Below are 20,275 nucleotides of genomic sequence, written 5' to 3' on the forward strand. Positions count from 1 at the left end.
ACGTCACTGTTTCGAATTATGCTGTAGTCATGCTTAGTCACAATTCTTCCAATTTGTTTTGTTTGCTCACAATTAGGAAACAACACCTGCAAAAAATATTTGGTTACTATCGAAAAAATGCAAAATTTAACAGTAGTAGGGATGGGGTAAGATGGAACATGTTATAATTCTTTTTTATCCCCAATTTGTTGGTAACAAAATATATTATTAGAATTATAAAACCGTATCCTAACAATTAGAAAATATGGGGTACTATGTGGTAACAGTAATAGTATACATCTTACCCCACAGTACTACTATAGCAATATATTAAAATATAAAACTTTATATCAACTATATATAATGTTATACATTTACAGAAGAACATCCAAGAAGCTCACCTTCGAAAGCAACAGCATAAACACAAATATGAACACACTGGCAATTGTGAGAACGAATGAGTTAAGATGGCCTACAGGTTTCACTCGGTGCATCTTTGAGTAAGACCCCATTCCCAATCCATGGTCCATTTGTAAGTTGTTGTTTATATAAGTTATATATAGAAATACATGCTGACTTTTGTTTCTGAAAATAAATAATTGTTCTTTTATAAGTAATATACTGAAATATATATGTATTTCTGAAAATAAATATTTGTTTTTATTTTAATTATATATGAAAATACTGATTATATTTTTTCTGAAAGTTAATTATTGTATTTGTATTAGTTTTAGTTATATAGAACCTACACACTCAAGAACTTATTTCTAAAAGAAAATTATGCAATTTATTTCAGGTGTACAGCATTACAGCAATTTCTGCTAAGTGGCGAAGAAGCACTTTTCCAAATAATCTGTTTGTGTATTTAATTTTTCGTACATCCTATTTTAGACTTTCTAAAATGGACCCTATTTTACAGTAGTTTATCTAAAGTCTCCGTTAGTTGAACTAAAAGTCACTTTTATAACTTTATCCGTCCATTTAAGGCTCTTGTTTGTTCTTTATACAGTTTCTAAAATTGTGTCTCTTATATTAACCATATTCTATCTGACACTTCATATTCCTATACGATATGCTTATCAATGCGTATTCGCCGTATGGCTTCTGGCGTTTTTTTACTGTTGTATGAACGATGTTACGCGTTTCTTTCGGTGTAGGAACGCCTCGCGCCGCTGTCTTGCCAGCTGTGGTTGCGCGGACCAAGACACGCATTTGCGATACATAAAACGCGCAATTACTGCGGTTTATTGGCTTTCAGTTTCCGCATTTTAATAAATTGCTTTCGCGTTTGTTTTGCTCGTCGCGCTACTCTCGAATCGCGTTTTTTTTTGTTCTCTCGGATAGAGAGAGCGTTCGCATTTTTTGTGCGTTCTCTCACATGGAGAGAAAGTTTCTTTTTTTGTGTGTATTCTCTCGATTTAGTTACGCCAACAGATATGAAAATCTGCAGAATTCCTTGTTTTGCATATAAAAGATCTTCAAGGGAAAGCGAAATTGAAAAGAAGAATTACATAATTTATGATGAAGGTAAGATTTTTTATATCGATGTATCAAAAAGTAACGTAGACTTAAAATGTTCTTTAAAAAATATTTTGATCATTGCCGAAAATGTATACGGCATGTTTAAAGGTATTATATACTCTTGCCATTGCTACAGTCCTAATAAATTTTCGCAGCCCAAAATTAAAATGCAAGATTTGTTTTAATGTACAATGTCGTGTGACAGGTGATACAGACTTGTAGAACTACGTTAGCAAAATACGTATATGCAATGCTATAGTCTACACTGTATATAGCCTTATAAACGAATATCTTAGTGATATTAGAATAAAAAGTCAATCGGTTGATATTAGACAACTTAAGCTGTATAAAGTGTCAAGATTTTTTAAGTAGTAATCCTACAGAGTATAGAGAGACAACTCAACGTAAAAATGTCATGAAAATGTGTCTGCTATAAATTAAGATGGTATTCCAAGTTTGTGTCTTCTTTAACAGTAATACAAACAATTTAAAACTGTTTGGATTGAGATGTAAAGTACGCTGTGTAGAAATTATGAACACCACCCAAATTATGCAAAAATTAGAATATCTTCAGACGAAAGTTTTTTACTCCCCTGACCGTAATTTTCAAGCGAATGGATTTAAATAACCGCTTGAAATAAGAATTTAATTTTATTTGTTTTCTTGGTTTGTTTTTCACGTTGCGTTTGTTGTTAGTGATAAGTTTGAGCGTTATGCGCATTTTATCAGAAGATATAGCTATATTTACCTGTGTTTGTGCTATTTTAGACATATAATTAGTGCAATGGTTTCATAATTACCAGTTTTACCTACAAAAAACTCGCGGTACAGAGTTTTGACAGTACTCTTCTAAATTTACTTAAAATTAAAATTAAAAAAAAAATTAGATTGCCAGGTGCTACAAATTATTATGGTGCTTTTTGTGTACGATTCTGTGTTAGTTTAAACTAAAACTTAAGGGGAAAGTGAACTATAATTGAGAAAATGCGCCAGTTTGACCTTCCAGATTCTGATGCACATTACGACGTCGAAAAAGCGAAGGTAAAACTTGAAAAAATTTAATGACATGACAATAGTAATCTATTTCCCACTGGCATGATGTGTTTATTGTACATAACCATTTTATTAGATGCAAAATATTATCAAAAAATGCATTACATTTTAAAAATATATTGTTTGAACCTTGTAGATATTCTACTAGTTATTTATTTAAATAAATGTATGCAAAAAAACACTGGATTATGCTCATATTCACTTTTCATACTGGTTATGTTTATCAACTGTTTACAAAATGTTAAAAAAGCTTTTTACAGATTCGAAGCTCACTGGCTTGGTTATTAGGGGTAGTTCGTATACAACACCCAACATGTAATGTGGAAAAGATTTTCAATGAAAATGGAGAAGTTATGCGAGATGTACAGGAGTTTCTTATCAGTGGTAAGCCTTGTATATACATATATATGTTTACTTGGTTTTAAAATTAAAACATAGAAGTTAGAAAAAATTGTGTGTTGTATAAGTAATTGGCTTTTCTGGTAAAAAACACATAAAATCTGGGGTGACATTGTTAAAATACAGTAACTCTCTTAGTTCAAATATATGGAACCTCATTTATTAATGTGGTGAATGCAATATACTTTGGCTCTGCTTGTTTGTATAGACACCTAATAACAGGGTAAAAGCCATTTTATGCCTAAAACTGGGGTGCTAAAACATGTGATGCCATTCCTATTTTATAATATGTAGTAACATTAATGTCACCCCAGGAACCCTTGCTTTGCGCATATGCAGCAAGGTGGTAATAGCAGTATAATATAAAACACAAGATGTCACCCATATTTTAAAGTTGTTGCCCCAGACACCTCTAATGCTACATCAAAAAATTTAAAAAGCATCAGAATATAAACTGTATCTTTGTTTCTAGGTTGGCCATATAGACAATGTATACGAATGATATTTGATACCAATATACAACAGAATGGTTTTGATGCCGTCATACAAGCTTTATGCAGACATGAGTTTTATATTCTAAAGTCAGATGACCCTGTATTGACATCAACACAACTATCAAACTACCCGCCTAATATGGTATGTTAAGTGAAAGAATGTAACTTATTTATTTGTGTTATGTTTCATACACCGTGTGCTCGCTTGGGATTTACCACATGTGTAACTTTGTGTGTGGTTAATTTGACCCTACTTAATCTTTTATGTTTTGAATCATGCTGTATTACTAAATATTAGTTTGATTAATTTAAGTCTCCTCTTTCTTATAAAAATACTAATTTGTGTTGTTTTTTTCTAAGATATAAATACACTATATATGTATTCTACGTATTTAAAATTTGAATTTAAAATTTATTTTGCAAGCAGATTTTACCGTTATTACTATTTGTGAGTCGTTCTATTTGGTAACTCGTAATCAGGCACGAGTGTATAAAACAGAACACCCGTGTTATAACGACTGTTGTTGCCCCGCCACACAAGGATAAATAAGTTACATTCATTCATTTGCGACACGAGGTGCATAAAACAGAACACCCGTGTTATAACTACTGTTGTTGCCCCGCCACACAAGGATAAATAAGTTACATTCATTCATTTGCGACACGAGGTGCATAAAACAGAACACCCGTGTTATAACTACTGTTGTTGCCCCGCCACACAAGGATAAATAAGTTACATTCATTCATTTGCGACACGAGGTGCATAAAACAGAACACCCGTGTTATAACTACTGTTGTTGCCCCGCCACACAAGGATAAATAAGTTACATTCATTCATTTGCGACACGAGGTGCATAAAACAGAACACCCGTGTTATAACTACTGTTGTTGCCCCGCCACACAAGGATAAATAAGTTACATTCATTCATTTGCGACACGAGGTGCATAAAACAGAACACCCGTGTTATAACGACTGTTGTTGCCCCGCCACACAAGGATAAATAAGTTACATTCATTCATTTGCGACACGAGGTGCATAAAACAGAACACCCGTGTTATAACGACTGTCATTGCCCCGCCACACAAGGATAAATAAGTTACATTCATTCATTCATTCATTTGCGAACTCCCACATCCAACTCATTGATATGATGATGTTTGCTGCTTCAAGTAAAATGTGGATAAGCACTGAGACTCTTGTCAAGTCAATAAAGAAGTTCTCAAGTTTTTATGCTTCAAGAGAATTACCTGGCAACACTGAAGAAGCTGTAGTCCTGTGGTTAAGCAAGGTACAGTGCTGCGCAGTGCAAAATATTGCTTTTAAAACAAACATAACAGCACATAGTGTCATAGGCACCAAACCTGGGGTGGCAGGGTGGACAGGCCAACCCTGGAATTTGTACACTGCATTTAATCAGTAAACAAGGTTTTTTCACAGGATTGTATCTCTAACTATCCCTGCCTTCCCTGTTTTTAAAAAAGTTTCGCACTTATACCAATACCCTATATATAAGACACACTTGTTTGCATTTAACTTCTGAAATCATAGAAGATGGTTCGAGTTTTTAAACAAATTGTGTGAAAATGTGGACAAATGTGTCATATGGGCCGTTATGTTTGTATTAAAACTAACTGAGTTTATGTTTCCTGTGCATAAATTATTACTGTTATTGTATATATAATAAGCTTATGAATTTCTGACTAATTTGTTTAAAATCCATTTATGTTAAATTAGAAGTTACATCTTAAGTTGTCTGTCTCTCTTATAAGACACTTTCTAATCCTATTATTAACTTCTACTTAGAAGGTCATAATACTAGTATATACAATACAGTGCAATAGTGCATATACACATTTTGGTGTAAATTTGGGCGCATGTGTCCTTGGGCAAGACACTTAACAGCAATTGTTTCAACCCAGTGGTCACTAATGGATTGACAAAATTATCAGCCGTACAAATTAAAAAAACAATCACCCAAAAAGTTACATACGAGGTAACTCGTAAGCAGGCATAGGTTGTATAAAACAGAACACTTGTGTTATAACGACTGTCTTTTTCCACCACGCAAGGATAAATAAGTTACACTCATTTTTTATTTAATATAAAGCTATTCAGTTTTATAAATGTCACTGTTTATTATGTATCCTGTTTAACAGGTAGTAACCAAAGTCCAGCATCTCGAGCAGACCACTGAACCACATAAGGTATTTTGTGTAAATATGTTCACTATATAGTGTTATGTTTCAATACATAATAACATAACTGTGTCTGGATTTGATATTTGATACTGCCGTTGTTTTTAATTTGATACATTGTGTATGTTAGGTCATATATTGTATCTAAAATATTGAGTTCAGTTTTTACCCTTTAAACATGGGGTGGAATTTACACCCAACACCATGTACTTTAAACATGGGGTGGAGTTTACACCCAATACCCTGTACTTTAAACATGGGGTGGAGTTTACACCCAACACCCTGTACTTTAAACATGGAGAGGAATTTACACCCAACACCCTGTACTTTAAACATGGGGTGGAGTTTACACCCAACACCCTGTACTTTAAACATGGGGTGGAATTTACACCCAACACCCTGTACTTTTTACCTAACAAAATATTATTCCAGTGGCTTAAAAGAATTTTTCATGTGAGTTATTGGTGTTAGATGTCAGATTGAAAACAAATAGAAAATATTCTGCATGTTATTGTTGTTGTATTCAATTTATGTTACTTGATTTACTGATTTGTCAAAAAATACTTTTTTTACTCTGCATGTATGTATTGTAAAAAGTGGCGGAAAAAATTTGCGTAAACTAAATTTGATCATTATTTTGGGGTAGGCCTGTAATAAATAATTAGTGTGTTTGTAAACCTATTAATTTAACTTGATTTTTTCACACCACTGTTTATAAAGAGTGTGTATATTAATAATATTACTTATTGTAAATTGGGTATTAAATTTATTTTATCTGTTTTTATTTTAAAACATATATATATATGTATATACACATTTTATGCAATAGACACAAAAATCAGGCACCTAAACCTTTTATTATTATTAAATTTCTATTTTATATATATATATATGTTATTTCTATAGAAGCCCTCTGATCCATGCATGGTGTACCCAATCGTTACTTCTAAGTTAGAAGATATATGCGACAGTGCAGTTATTGCACTTGTATTGCATTATTATTGCCCAACACATATCCCTATAAATGGTAAGTTATATTTTAATTGTGTTTCTATTGTAATAGTGCTATACTACTTTGCGCATTTTTTAACATGACTTTTATGGGATAGGTTTTACAAACTTTCAACAAAACAATAACCTTGAATTGGTTGCACACTTTTCACAGGTGTTTTTATAAGTTAAGTTGTATTTGACCGACACTTTAGTTTTAGTCAGAAATACCACTACCATTGACAGTGTATATGTCCTCGATCAAGTGATTTAATCCACATTACCCCTAATAGGTTCAGCATCGTGGGTATTGTAGTAACAGACCAAATGTTCTATAAATCGCAGACAGCTAGTTTTACAAAGTGTCAACAAACCTTGAATTGGTTGCACCACTTTTTACACATGTTTAAATAAGTTAGGTTGTATTTGAGTCATAAATAGACCACATTGTTATACATTACATCTAAGTTACATTTATAGTAACTTGAAGCGGGAACAACGTATATGAAACAGAACACCTATATAATATTATAACGACTATCATTGCCTTGCGAGGATAAACAAGTTTCATTCATTCATTTACTATATATGTAATATGTAAACATACAATATTTAACATTCAACTTTTTTATATCCAGATATTGTACTAAAAGAAGACACATCGTTGGCTGATGCTCTACATAATTTAACTATGTCTCTTCAATTTGCTTTTGACGAGGTTCTAACTCAGGGAAACCCCCCATTTCTAACACCTGATGACTTCATTAGTTGCCATGACGACTTACAACCAAATTTTATCGCGTTTTTTGCACAGTTGTTTTACTGTCTTGAAATTGCTCCAAAAAGCGATAAAATTTCACCAAGAGGTAAAGAACTAATTGAATTTGACTTATTTAATCATTTTCTTCTGCCATATAATAAATTTATTTTGATAAATAGGCTGTGTTTGAGTAATCAAATATATAATATATATTATTTACTGAAATTACAATAAAGTTTCTAATTCATTTATTATGTTTTTAGGTCATGAGGTAAAAACATCTGAAAAAATGACAATTGCTATGAAATCAGATGCACCACATATTTCTACAGCAAGCACTTCTAGGTTAGTTTACTTAATATATAGTCATTATATGGCTGACTATTAAGGACAAACCATAAGATAAGGGATTAATAAGTTACATATGTGAATTTGTGGGAATTAAATTGTTAGTATTTTTAATGTTTGGCCGACAACCCATAAAGGGACCACTGGATTGGAGTAATTATCTATAAATGTCATACTGAATGAATCATTGAACTTATTTATCCCTAGGTGGCAATAATAGTCATTTTAAAATTGGGTGTTCTGCTTTGTAAAGGTACAAATAATAATAATGAACATCTAGTTCTAGATTAAAATTTATTTTGATTTTGGATTAAAATTTATTTGTGTTTGTTGTAACTTTATTTGTTTCAGTATTGTGTGTACATGGTGACTTTAATAGACACATACCCTTGTATATAATACATTGTGTTTGTTGTACACATACCTGCCCTGCTCTGTTTGCATTGGTGTAATGTCCATTACAGTGTTGCCAAATATTTTTCTAGTCTTGCGATTTATGTTTTTTTTGAGTGTTGGGATTTATATAAAGTTTTTTTCAGTATTAATATTTAAATGTTTTTTAAATATTTTTAGTGTTAATCACCATATTTTGCAGTGTTGCCAGGCAATATATTTTCTAGTGTTGACCAATATATTTTTGCAGTGTTTCCAGTCAAAACTCCAGCATTCTTTCCAAAATTCCCAACATTTCCTCTTTAATCAGTGATGCCACAGAAAGAAGTTTTTTACCGCCTGAAGAAAAGTTAATTGGGAAACACTGTACCCCTACCACCAACTTACTGGTAAGACAATATATATATATATGTATATATTATTATTTTTTAAAGCAAGGGTGATTGTTAAGCTGTGGCACAGTGTTTAGTGCGTTTTGCATTGTTGACTATGTGTCTTTGAGCAAGATACTTGTCGGTAATTTCTCCGACCCAATGGCCACTATTTGGTTGTTTAAAATATTACCCATACAGAAAAAATAAATAAATAATCAACTTCAAAGTTAGATATGTGGTAAATTGTAAGCAGGCATGAGGTGTATGAAACAGAACACCCGTGTTATAACAACTGTCGTTGCATCGCCCTGCTAGAAAAAATAATTCAATCATTAATTTAATTGTATTAATATTGAAAGTATTTTTACTGCGTCATAGACAACGTCATCACAAAGTGATTCTGACCTTCATATTCCATATATGGGAATTCCACAAAAACCTTTGTTACCGCGGAGACATCAAGAAGATCGACCTCATTCCACGAATCCAAGGTTAGTTTAAACAATTGTATATAAACTGTTGCTGGCACGATGTGTATGCTGTATAGTGGCATCATTTTTTTCCAGGGGTTGCGCAATAAAACATGTTATCTGTATGAGTAGAATTGTTACTTTAAACCTTGTAAAATACATACTGAATTGCTGGTCAAATACAACTTAACTTATATAAACACTCATGAAAAGTGGTGCAACCAATTCAAGGTTATTGTTTTGTTGAAACTTTGTAAAACTAGCTGTCAAAAATACTGGAGTGTCGGTCAAATACAACTTAACTTATATAAACACTTGTGAAAAGTTGTGCAACCAATTCAAGGTTATTTTATGCAGTGCAGGAAATTCCTGGGTACGCCTGCCTACCCTGCCACCCCAGGTTTGGCCCCTATGAACCCAACAGCTAATTGTACAGTATATATATCTAACTTACTTTATAATAGGTTTGTGACCCCCATATACCATGGTGTAATACGCAAGTCATCTTCATTACATAATATATTAAATGGTGAATTATCTCTCCCTACTGCTACACCTCCTTCTGCCTGGAACCAATATAATGGTAAATATATATAATATATATATAGTTGCTGGATTTAATATAATGTTATACTTGTATTTATTCATATAATTATACTTGTGTTTTATATAATGGTAAGTATAATAGGGTAAGAGAAGATAGGGTACCTTTTGATTATATTTTCTCATCTCATTTGATAGTAAACAGAGAAAATTCAACGAAAAAAAACGTATCCTTACGACTCCATAGACCGGATATTGTGTACCAAGGTTCTCCGTTTTACAATAAAAAAATAATTTTATTTAGTCTTGCATATCTTAAATATAGATAGACCAATTTTATAAATTGTAGACAAAAAAAGTCATTTTACTGAAAAACACACAAATGTAAACATTAGGCAAAAATATCTTTGTGATTTTTTTAAATTTTACTATGACCTCACAATGTCCATTAGACACACAACCAAGAAGACAATGGAATCATCCAAGCATGACACAACAAAGTTTGTTATCTAAAGTTGAGATGGACGGTGAGATAGATCAACTACTGAGTGACAGGAGTGTTACTAGCAGCATGGTATTTATTTGGTTTCTTTATGTTAATTTAACAATTTTTTTATTTTGTTAAAACATATGTTTTTGTTTTAAAAAAGGATTTTTTAATAAATAAAAACATGTTTTCCTTTTAAAATAAAAAATATTTTTGACCTAATTTGCATATTTAGGGGGCTGGGGATTCCCGTGACGTTGACATATCCTGGAAAGGTTTCACCTCTGGGAAACCCCCACCAACCCCAGGGGGTCGTTCCGCTCGAATAAACGACGGTGACCTCACAATCGAGACGGTACGCACCAACGATTTCCGCTCACCAGTTTCCACGAGTCGTGGTTTCTATGCACGTCCTCTGCTGAGTCAGAATTCCTACAATGACTCAGCATCAGAGTTAACGAGCGTCTCAACAATCACCGGATCCGCTTCATCGACCACGAACTCATACAAACCTCAAAACAAGTAAGAACTCTATTTGTATTTTAAAAATGAATCGTAAAACGTTTTTCTACACTTTTAAAAACTTTTCTGAACTGTTTGAATACATTTTCTTCAAGCACTTTATTTGCTAAAAAAATACTGCCTAAAAAATCTCAGATTTTATGGCATGCATATAGGAAACTAATTTAAAAAATCAAGTTTGTCAATTAAATATAAATTTCGCTTCTTCTCTCTCTTTCAAAAAATCTTATCTTTCCATTTTTAGTTTCAGTGCAAATGTCAGCCAAGTCTCACCAGAAAAATCCACGCTTACTGAACAAAATCTCAAATTCGCTCAAAACAGTTACACTGTACATAGTGGTGCATTTCAATCGATGGAATCTGCGCGAGCAGCTGGTTATCCCGTGATTGGTGAACCTTCTCATGTGATACCATCACATGAGAGCTATCATGATATGAAAACTTCACAAAATGATCATACAAATTCTCATATGAAAGGATCAGGTGAGTTGGTGTATTATGTGAGTTTCATACACCTCATGCTCACTGTCAAGTTATAACATGGGTGTCTTCTTATACACCAGGCACACATGGTGTATTCATACACCTCATGCTCACTGTCAAGTTATAACATGGGTGTCTTCTTATACACCAGACACACATGGTGTATCCATACACCTCATGCTCACTATCGAGTTATAACATGGGTGTCTTCTTATACACCAGACACACATGGTGTATTCATAAGCCTCATGCTCACTGTCAAGTTAGAACATGGGTGTCTTCTTATACACCTTATGCGTACTGTTGAGGTATAACATGGGTGTCCCCTTATACACCAGGCACACATGTTGAATTTATACACCTCATACTTACTGTCCAATTATGTCTCCACAGTATCATGTGAGTCTGGTATGACATCATCAATGATGACATCATCAAAGAATAAATTACCACGAAACACAAGTTTGGCTGAAGTTGCATCACAAGTGAGTATTATGATGTCATAACAGCAATTGTCGTTAAGTGTCTTGCCTAAGAACAGTGCACCCGCAATGGTAGCAGCGACAAGCCTTGAACCCATTACCTCTGGGCTAGAGACAAACACGCTAACCACTTTGCCACAGCATTTAAATATTTTCTTTAGTCATGGGTTTGCTAGTAGATAGTAATGTCATAATGGGTTTTATACTAGTAAAACACACACAAAAATAATTGTTTTACTTTTTTCTTATATATTTACTTTTTTTTAATATAATTAAGATTCCCAGTAACTGTCATGTTTAAGTGTATTTATAATAATGACTTTTACTCCACAGACAGAGAAACCATGTAATTCTATAAGTGTTCAAATGGATCCCCTTGAAACTAAATTAAATGAAGCATTCAGACTGTTTAATCAATTGAAAATGGAAGTAGAAAATATGAAAAGAAGAAATCATCGTTCTGATAATGTCTCTTCTAACCTGGTATGTTGGATTTGGTTTGGTTTTATGTATGTGAGGTAACTGGTTCAAGACTCACTTAAGGGGAAAAGGAGGTTTTTTATTGTGTTAGAGTTGTTGTTGTATAAAGTACAGGGTTACTGGTTCAAGCCTCAGTTAAGGGCGTTATGTGTTTTATTATGTTAAAATAATTGTTTTTGCGTATAAATTGTTGGGTTTGGTTTGGTTTCATAAGTGTAGAGTTACCGGTTCAAAGCCCATTTGAAGAAGTTATATATATTTTTTGTGTTAAAATGGTTGTTGTTTTTGTAAAGAGTAAGGGGTCAATGGTTCAAGGCTCAATGAACTCTGTTGTTTTAATCAACTTTTATTCCCTTTTTAGAGTCAATTGAAACAAGCCAAATATTGCCACCAATCCAAACACCTTTCAGCAGGTTAGTTGTGTTTGAGTAATTTAAAAAAAACTCTTTTAACCATTTTTTAAGATAAAAAAATCGATATTTTTATGCGTTTTATTGCATGCAAAAATGTGTAGGCAAAGTTATATTGGTATGTCTGGCTCTACATCAAACAAAACGTCGGTGCTTTTTAATAAGAAAAACAAACAATTGCCAAATGATTCCAATGCATACATATTCCTAATTGTTAATTATTATAAAACAATAAGGTTTATAATGTCGCACAGGGGTAAACAAAGAGGAAAGTAGTTCAGATTATTCATCCAAAAGTCCAAGCCCTGCTTCTACAAATAGAGAGCAACCACAACAACAACAACAAGGTATTTCCATAGTTATATCTATTTGGTCCCCTATGAGTTGTCTTAATTGTCAGCCATACACTTTAAAACTTAAAATGTAGTTTACTTGTAAGTGTGAACAGAGTGTAGGAAACAGAACACCTGTTTTATATTGACTGTCGTTGCTCGAAAATGCCAGAATAAAGAAGTTACATACATTCATACTTATATAGATAAGTATTCTGAGTTATGGTGAAAAGCCAATTTGTGGTTTAATCCTATGACTCTTGGCAAAGACCTCAACCATATAGAATGGAAATCACATTAACAATCATTATTTCCAGCTCTTCCATTAAAATCTCACTTAACGAGAATCCACGAAAATTTCCCCGAGTCAGCAGATGAGTCGACACTCTGCGAGGGAAGCACTGTCGCCCTCGTGCAGCGAAAACTCGACCAGCTACAACTCTCCGTCGAGCGCGAACGAACGAAACAACGAGTCAGCGACCTCGATCGGGAAGTGGAAGAATTACACAAGGAATTAAACGAGATCAAAAAGTCTTCTCTTCATCTTAATTCATCCTCTGAAGAGCCGAAACATTTTTCCGCATCACCAGTCAAGCAGAACGCTTTAAACAGTTCTTTCTCGGACCCCGGAAAACCCCCAGTTATTACGATCGTTGAGGCTAACTCTCCTGTGATTGGACAAGGTTTGCACCAATCAGGACGCTCCGTTGGGGGCAGCGAAAATAAAGCTCAACAGCGCCCTCAAGTGGAGACAAGAAGGTCGTTGTTTTCGAACAATGGCGCAGAAGAAAATAAGGAAAATAGCGAAGGGTCTCTGGAGAAGCATTTACAAGGTTTGCGAATGGAGATTACGTTTATAAAGAGCAATATTGTTCTAGGCATAGTGTAAATGCTCTTCTGTTTGTAAAAAAGTCTGGCCTAAATCTAAATTACCTTTGTCCTGCTGTAGAACCTTACCTATATAGAATAGAAATTGAAATAGGTTAGTTGTCAAACATAAGGAACCTCATTAATTAATGTGGCGAATGCAATATACTTTGGCTCTGCTTATTTGTATGGACATAAACACATAGTGTCACTCCTACCGCCTACCCCTAAAATACTTTGCTGACTCATAATCTACCATATATGCTTAGTCACAAAGCCAGCGCACGAAATCTCGGTGACATACGATTCATTTTCGTGTCGATTGGAATCTTCCTCTTCATGTAAATCAACCCCTGCTAAATCTGCCCCTGCTAGTCGTAAGTATTTTGTTTCTATCTTTGTTTCATTTGTCTAGCAAATGTGAGCGCGAGATATCTAACCTTGGCCGAGCTGTCAAGGGAAGATCTCTCATCCATTACCATTAAAGTATTGTCGCCTACCTTTGGAAAGCGACTTTAACATCTGGTAAGCTATATGCAGTAGCACTCTTGTCTGGGTGTTGGGGTAATGGGCAAGCTCTGGCCCTAATTCTTGGTTTCATAGCATGCCACACCTCAAACCGTTATTTTTTATTCTTAGCAAATGCTGATGAAATTCAAACAACCCTTAATGAAAGCGACAGAAAAGGAGGTTTGTGATGTCATATTCATTGTGTGTGACATCATAATAATCATTGTGACATCATAGGTCTTGGTTTTACCATCTTGGAGGAGAAGAGTCCAGCAAACACACTTGCAAAGAAAAAAGAGAAGTTTCTGCTAAGCAGGCTAAAGAAAGAAGAGGAGATGAGAAAAAAGCAAATTGAGAGAGAGGCTGAGTTGGAAAACAAAAAAAGGGAGGCAAGGTAAGAAAATTTGTGATTGTTTATTTAATTGTTAACAATAAATAAGGGATTACCTTCACATATGTTATGTATTTAAGAACTTTTGGGCAATAGTTTTGTGTCTGTTTTTATATTTTTGGAAGGTATTTTTTTATAGTTTTGTGAAAGTTGTTATAGATTTTGTAAATTTTCTGAACATTTGGGAATGTTGTTATAAACTATTTAAAGTTTTGTTACTTTATCTTCATTTTCTAGATATAAGCACCGAACTTTAAGACTTTTTAGCATTTATGGTATTTTACTGATTTGTGTTGCTGGTCCACCTAACCTGCATGTTTCCCCCATTATTCCAGGGAGCAACAAGAAGCGATCCAGCAGAAGAAAATGGATGAAAAGATGAAACGAGATCGAAGGTTAAATGACTTCAAGATGAGAAAGAAACAAGAAGAAGAGGCGGCCAATCAGAGATTAGGAATCATTGGGTCTACTTCTACTAAAAAAGTAATGCTTTGTTTGTTTATTATAAATATTAATACTTTTTATTAATTATATCAGAGTTCCGATATTTTTATCAAATTTTAATATTTTTTAATGAAATTTAAGTAGTAATATGTTATGTATTTGTATCTTTAATCCAGCATACGAACAAAGTAAAGACCAATCATCATATACCTTCGGACCAAGCTGAATCAATTCAAAACCTACTTAATTTTGGTGAGTTACTTTTTCTATGTTTTTTGTATACCACTGTTTTATTAGGTACATAGTGTACATACCAGTAATGTATTTTAACTCGTGAGCAATCACGGGCTGTATGAAACAGAACACTTGTGTTACAACGACTGTCATTTCCTACATGAAAAAATAAAATCGTTTATTCATTTATATGAATATGATGTATACAATACATATTATGATGTATAATATATTATTATAATAGATGCAACAACTAATTGCACATAAGGGTTTATAGCCGTGATGGAATTTACCCTTTAAACAGGCATAAGGTGTATGAAACAGAGCACCTGTGTTATAAAAACTGTCTTGCCCCGCCACACAAGGATAAATAAATCACATTAATTCATTCATATCATGATGTATTATTATACCAGATGCACCAACTAATTACGCATACACTGATCTCAACTCCGCAAAGAACACTGGACGCTCTGTAAGTAAATATTATACACTGATTATTGCAACCAATATAACAGACAAACACCTTAAAATTGTCAATATTATTTTGGAAACTGAGCAGTTTTTATTTGTTCATGTTATGACATGAAATGTAAAGCTTTTACCGCAAATTTCAACATTCTATGGTAAAAATAACATATTCAATATACATAATAACATATATATGTATATTACACAGGGTGCTGAGACTTATATTATAGAAGACACAGAGTCTGTTGGGTCTGGGGGAGGTTCTGGTAGTGGCTCAGAATATACAGGTATGGAGTGTTTATTACTGTGGGGTAAGATGGATAACTAATAATATTTTTCAGTCTTTTTATTGTGGGGTAATATGGGCACCGTCAGCACATAATATTTAATATTTCCTGATCTTGTTTTTACAATTGTACACATTTTTTAGAGTCCTGAGGATACAGTTATGTGTTACTGCAATTATGCTTTGTTTACTAAAAACTAGTCACCCACAAAGTTACATATGTTGTAACTCGTAAGCGGGCATGAGGTGTATGAATCAGAACACCCGTGTTATAACGACTGTCATTGCCCCGCAACGCGAGGATAAATAAGTTCATTCATATAAACCATAGGTCCAAAGTTGTTCAAGAAATTAAGTTCGAAATCGAATCGTGCGCTCATCCATAACGCTCTATGTCATTGTTGCTTGCCAGGGAAAGTGAACGAGTCCGCTCGGAATAAAATATTACAAGTATGCTTGGTATAATATATCTATTTCAATAAAGACCGACGATTTTGGGGAAATAAGTTTATATATATACAGTTGGTTGCACTTGATATGTGTGTAACATTTTTATAGCACTACCTATAAAAACTAGGTATGACTTGGTTTTGGGGTATAGGAAAACTTGAGTCTGAATCCCAGGCTTTTGCTACAACAGAACCTCACCTGTAAGAAAACTTAAACCAAATTATAATTACGAAAGCTTTAGTGTTAAAACTGCAGCCGTAATACAACATTGCTTCTAATATTACAGGACTTGGAGCAGACTGATGCAAGGCACTTAATGGTTTTATTTAGAGATAATAAATGTCAGTACAGAGCACTGTATAGCTACAATCCAGAGACTGAAAAACTTATCAGAATTACTGGAAATGGTGAGCACTAAATGTTCTGCTTTATTATTGGAGTATTTGGACATCTTATGCTCACTGTCAAGTTATAACATGGGTGTCTTCTTATACACCATAAACACATGGTGTATTCATACACCTCATGCTCACTGTCAAGTTATAACATGGGTGTCTTCTTATACACCATACACACATGGTGTATTCATACACCTCATGCTCACTGTCAAGTTATAACATGGGTGTCTTTTTATACACCAGACACACATGGTGTATTCATACACCTCATACTCACTGTTAAGTTAGGGTAGAATAAGTTTTCTATGAAACAGTAACATTTTCTATATCCCAGGTCCCCACCATATTACGCCAACTATGATTGAGTCTTTATTCAAATACAACTCTGGTCGGCGTTCCTTCACTCGTGTACCTTCTAAAACACTATCTGTTAGCATAGATGCTATTACCATCAAGCAGTCACTTTGGCAAGCATCTAAAAAATAAGTTTTTACTATAGCCCGGTGGTTTTTCATTGTTATTTTTCAGTTTTACTGGTCTATGTATTACTGCATGAGAATTTACTACTAGTGTTCCTATTATTGTGTTTTTACTGCAAGAGAAAATGAGAGGTTATAACTGAATACTACAGAAGGGGCATTCTAACAGTGCTGTAGGTGTATTCATTATTTAGGTCTAAGCACAACTAGGAATTATTTTAACTGTTTTCTATTCTAAACATAGAAATAACAGGCACAAATTAAACTTACTGTAATTTGGGCAAAAACAAAACAAAATATATATAGAAAATACTTTTTTTTCAAAGAACTAGTCAATTTTTTTTCCATTTAATATGTATAAGCAGAAAAAAGCCTTTTTTTCACTGTGAAAATGGAGTTACTAATAGAAATGATCAAAAATCGACAATGATTTAACTGTGTGAAAAACTGTGTAATTCACTATTTCAAATTTTAATCAAATGATTTCTGGTGCACCAGTTATAGCTGTGTATTCACTGATATCTCATATAAATTGTATAAGCTGCTATTCCCCACACACTGAGCTGATTGAATTGTAAACCTACTGTACAAGATGTTTAATACATTCTTATGTTTAAAGGTTGCATTTAAAAGCAGTTTTGTAGCAAATACGGCAGAAATGTGAGAAAAGCTGAAAGATATTGACACTTCAAAAGCCCACCCTACAGACTGCAAAAGATTTAACCCCTTCTGCTACAGTTTTAAACAGTATTTTTATTTTCAACATACAGATATGTCTAAACCTATCAAAAGCTTTATAAATTATTTATGTTCAAAACAAGAGCAGATTTCTGGTTTTGAGACAGTATAAAAACAATAAGCATCCAGATATTATTTATCATCAAGTTTCAGATTCTTTCTTTGAATCTTCTTTAGCATTTGAATCTCCTGCGTCTTTTGATCCTGAAGTTTTCTCTGAATCTTTTTTTTGTGAATCCTCTTTACTAATCTCCGGATTTTGCTCTTTCTCTTCCAAAGAGGATATTTTATCTTTATTATTTTCTAATTCTTCTGTTACATCAGCTTTTCTTGTTTCTGAATTTTGCTCTTCACTTGTTTTCTCAAGAGAGGATTTATCTTCATTGGAGGTAGAGCTTCCTCCCACTGAGTCAGCGGAATTATTTTTGCTGACCCTGCAATTTGTTTCGAAGTCGTCTTCGTCACTATCTGATGACGATCCACTGATGTCATCAAACCCCAACCACTGCTTGCTTTTCTTGGTTTTCGATGGTTTCCTGTCAAGATAAATTCATGACTGTTTTGTTTTATGGCTGATAATTTGGACATAAGATGGGTATTCTATTCATACACTCTGTGTCTGCTTACAGGGTAGTATGTTATAGGCCTATGTGTTTTCTTAGTAATTCATTAATTTTTTTGGCGGGGTGGTTTCAGATAACCAATAGGGCCACTGGGTTGGATCAACTGCTGTTAAGTGCCTTGCTCGAGCCCACATACGCCCACAATGGTGGCACTGGTAGCCTTCAGTTAAGAGACGGCTCCTCTGGCACTGTACACTGTTATTAATATTTTTGTAGTAACAAAAGCACCAATATCAAGTAGGCAACAAGAGTCACATAAAATCAAGTAGGCAACAAGAGTCACATACAAGTACCTACATACACCAAACTTACTTTACAGTCTTAGCTTTCCTCTTATGTGCAACCAGTCCCGTTTTCAAAGCGTTTTCTACGTTATCAGCTGTTTGTTCCAAACTCTTCTCGTAAGCTGGATCGTTGAAAAAGTGTTTTGGTTTTTCTAAACATTTTTCCAGCTTCTCTATTCTGTGATACAGATTGTGTAATTTAGGTACAGCAGTTAAAATCAGTTTATTGCAAACATAATTACACACAAAGTTACATACATGATAACATGTAGACACGAAGTGTATAAAACAGAATACTTGTGGTAAAACGACTGTCGTTACCATGCAAGGATAAAAAAGTTACATTTTGATTTGTTCATTCAATACATTTCACCGAATGTTTTTAGCATGCACATGATCTTACTTTCTTTTTTCTTTTTCTCTCTCTTTTTCAGCCTTCTGCTTCACATATTCAATCATCTTTTTCTCATTGTTGACATCTCTCATTCGGCGGCCACTCAAGTCACGACAAGCTTCACTGTATTAGATAATAAATATTATATAGGTTTATCATATGTTATTTTATGTGAGTGAAGTCCTACAGCATGGCATGACATAGGCCCGGGATTTAGGTCAGAGATGGTCCATTACCCTGACATCCAGGGTTCTACAACTAATTAATGACAACAGGGTTGGAGCAATGTCTGATAAGTGTTTTAGTATCGAGCATTGAGCCCAGTATACTTTGGTTAGGATGCAAGCGACTAACCACATATATTATACTCACTTATTTGTTGTTTTTTCAATCTGTGACCCAAGAGCTCTTAGCATAGACCCAAATCCGCCCTTGCCTCCCAACAAGCGAAATTTAGCCGCCAAATAATCACCATTTTGAACCGAGTCTCCAGGTAAAAAAGCCCGACCGTTTTTGGTAAAATAAAAGCTTGAATTTTCGCCTATTACGCAGGATCTGACCAATTTTTCTTCAATTTTCTCATCATTACAAATACTAAGGTGCTGAATTCCTTGCCCAATCACCGAAAGATCCAGTAAAATATTCGCAGACGTCATTTCTTTAGCTTTTATTAACGTTTACAAGTTAAAGCAAGAACTGTAATACAAATTAAAAGGGAAAGCACCAGTCACAATAGAAAGCATATTATCATGTTATAGAAATATCATAAAATTGTTTGCGCGGTAAAAACAAAATATCGTTCTTTTTAAAATGATGCTAATTACGCAGGTACGTTAATTAATTATCTATGTTAATCAGTTAAATAAATGTATTTTCTATTAAATGTATTAACTGGAAGTCATTTTTATCAATATCTATTACTATTTTAACACCTAAGGAACTATGAAATGTATTATATTTGTTTTAAAATGACATTTTTACCTATGTTAT

The 20,275-nt window shown here is 33.7% G+C and overlaps 3 protein-coding genes across 5 annotated transcripts in view; 1 reads left to right on the plus strand and 2 right to left on the minus strand.

The window, feature by feature from the left end:
• Window positions 1-20,275, minus strand: part of LOC101242471 — a 357,398-nt gene that overhangs the window by 205,458 nt on the left and 131,665 nt on the right. The window lies entirely within an intron of this gene.
• LOC100175876 (calmodulin-regulated spectrin-associated protein 1) lies at window positions 2,377-17,864 on the plus strand. 2 transcript variants are annotated; one of them, XM_026837373.1, is made up of 30 exons: window positions 2,377-2,541; window positions 2,814-2,937; window positions 3,425-3,587; window positions 4,570-4,735; window positions 5,604-5,651; window positions 6,075-6,095; window positions 6,549-6,669; window positions 7,271-7,498; window positions 7,656-7,737; window positions 8,384-8,522; window positions 8,886-8,998; window positions 9,442-9,560; window positions 9,973-10,094; window positions 10,243-10,529; window positions 10,774-11,012; window positions 11,406-11,497; window positions 11,828-11,977; window positions 12,336-12,387; window positions 12,639-12,731; window positions 13,034-13,549; window positions 13,853-13,960; window positions 14,223-14,273; window positions 14,331-14,487; window positions 14,820-14,967; window positions 15,105-15,180; window positions 15,579-15,637; window positions 15,842-15,920; window positions 16,251-16,369; window positions 16,656-16,776; window positions 17,102-17,864. In XM_026837373.1, the coding sequence occupies exons 1-30, from the start codon at window positions 2,485-2,487 to the stop codon at window positions 17,251-17,253; spliced, it is 4,002 nt and encodes a 1,333-aa protein (XP_026693174.1). In that variant the 5' UTR covers window positions 2,377-2,484; the 3' UTR covers window positions 17,254-17,864. The 2 variants fall into 2 exon arrangements, with proteins under 2 accessions (XP_026693174.1, XP_002125968.1); XM_002125932.5 differs by lacking the exon at window positions 6,075-6,095.
• On the minus strand, window positions 17,980-20,009 carry LOC100186066 (replication stress response regulator SDE2-like). The gene is made up of 4 exons (XM_002126062.4): window positions 19,658-20,009; window positions 19,295-19,408; window positions 18,920-19,069; window positions 17,980-18,520 (listed from the first exon to the last, which is right to left on the minus strand). Exons 1-4 carry the CDS (start codon window positions 19,939-19,941, stop codon window positions 18,127-18,129), a joined length of 942 nt encoding a protein of 313 aa, XP_002126098.1. The 5' UTR covers window positions 19,942-20,009; the 3' UTR covers window positions 17,980-18,126.

The sequence above is a fragment of the Ciona intestinalis genome, chromosome 13 (assembly GCF_000224145.3).
Source record: "Ciona intestinalis chromosome 13, KH, whole genome shotgun sequence".
Lineage (NCBI taxonomy): Eukaryota > Metazoa > Chordata > Ascidiacea > Phlebobranchia > Cionidae > Ciona > Ciona intestinalis.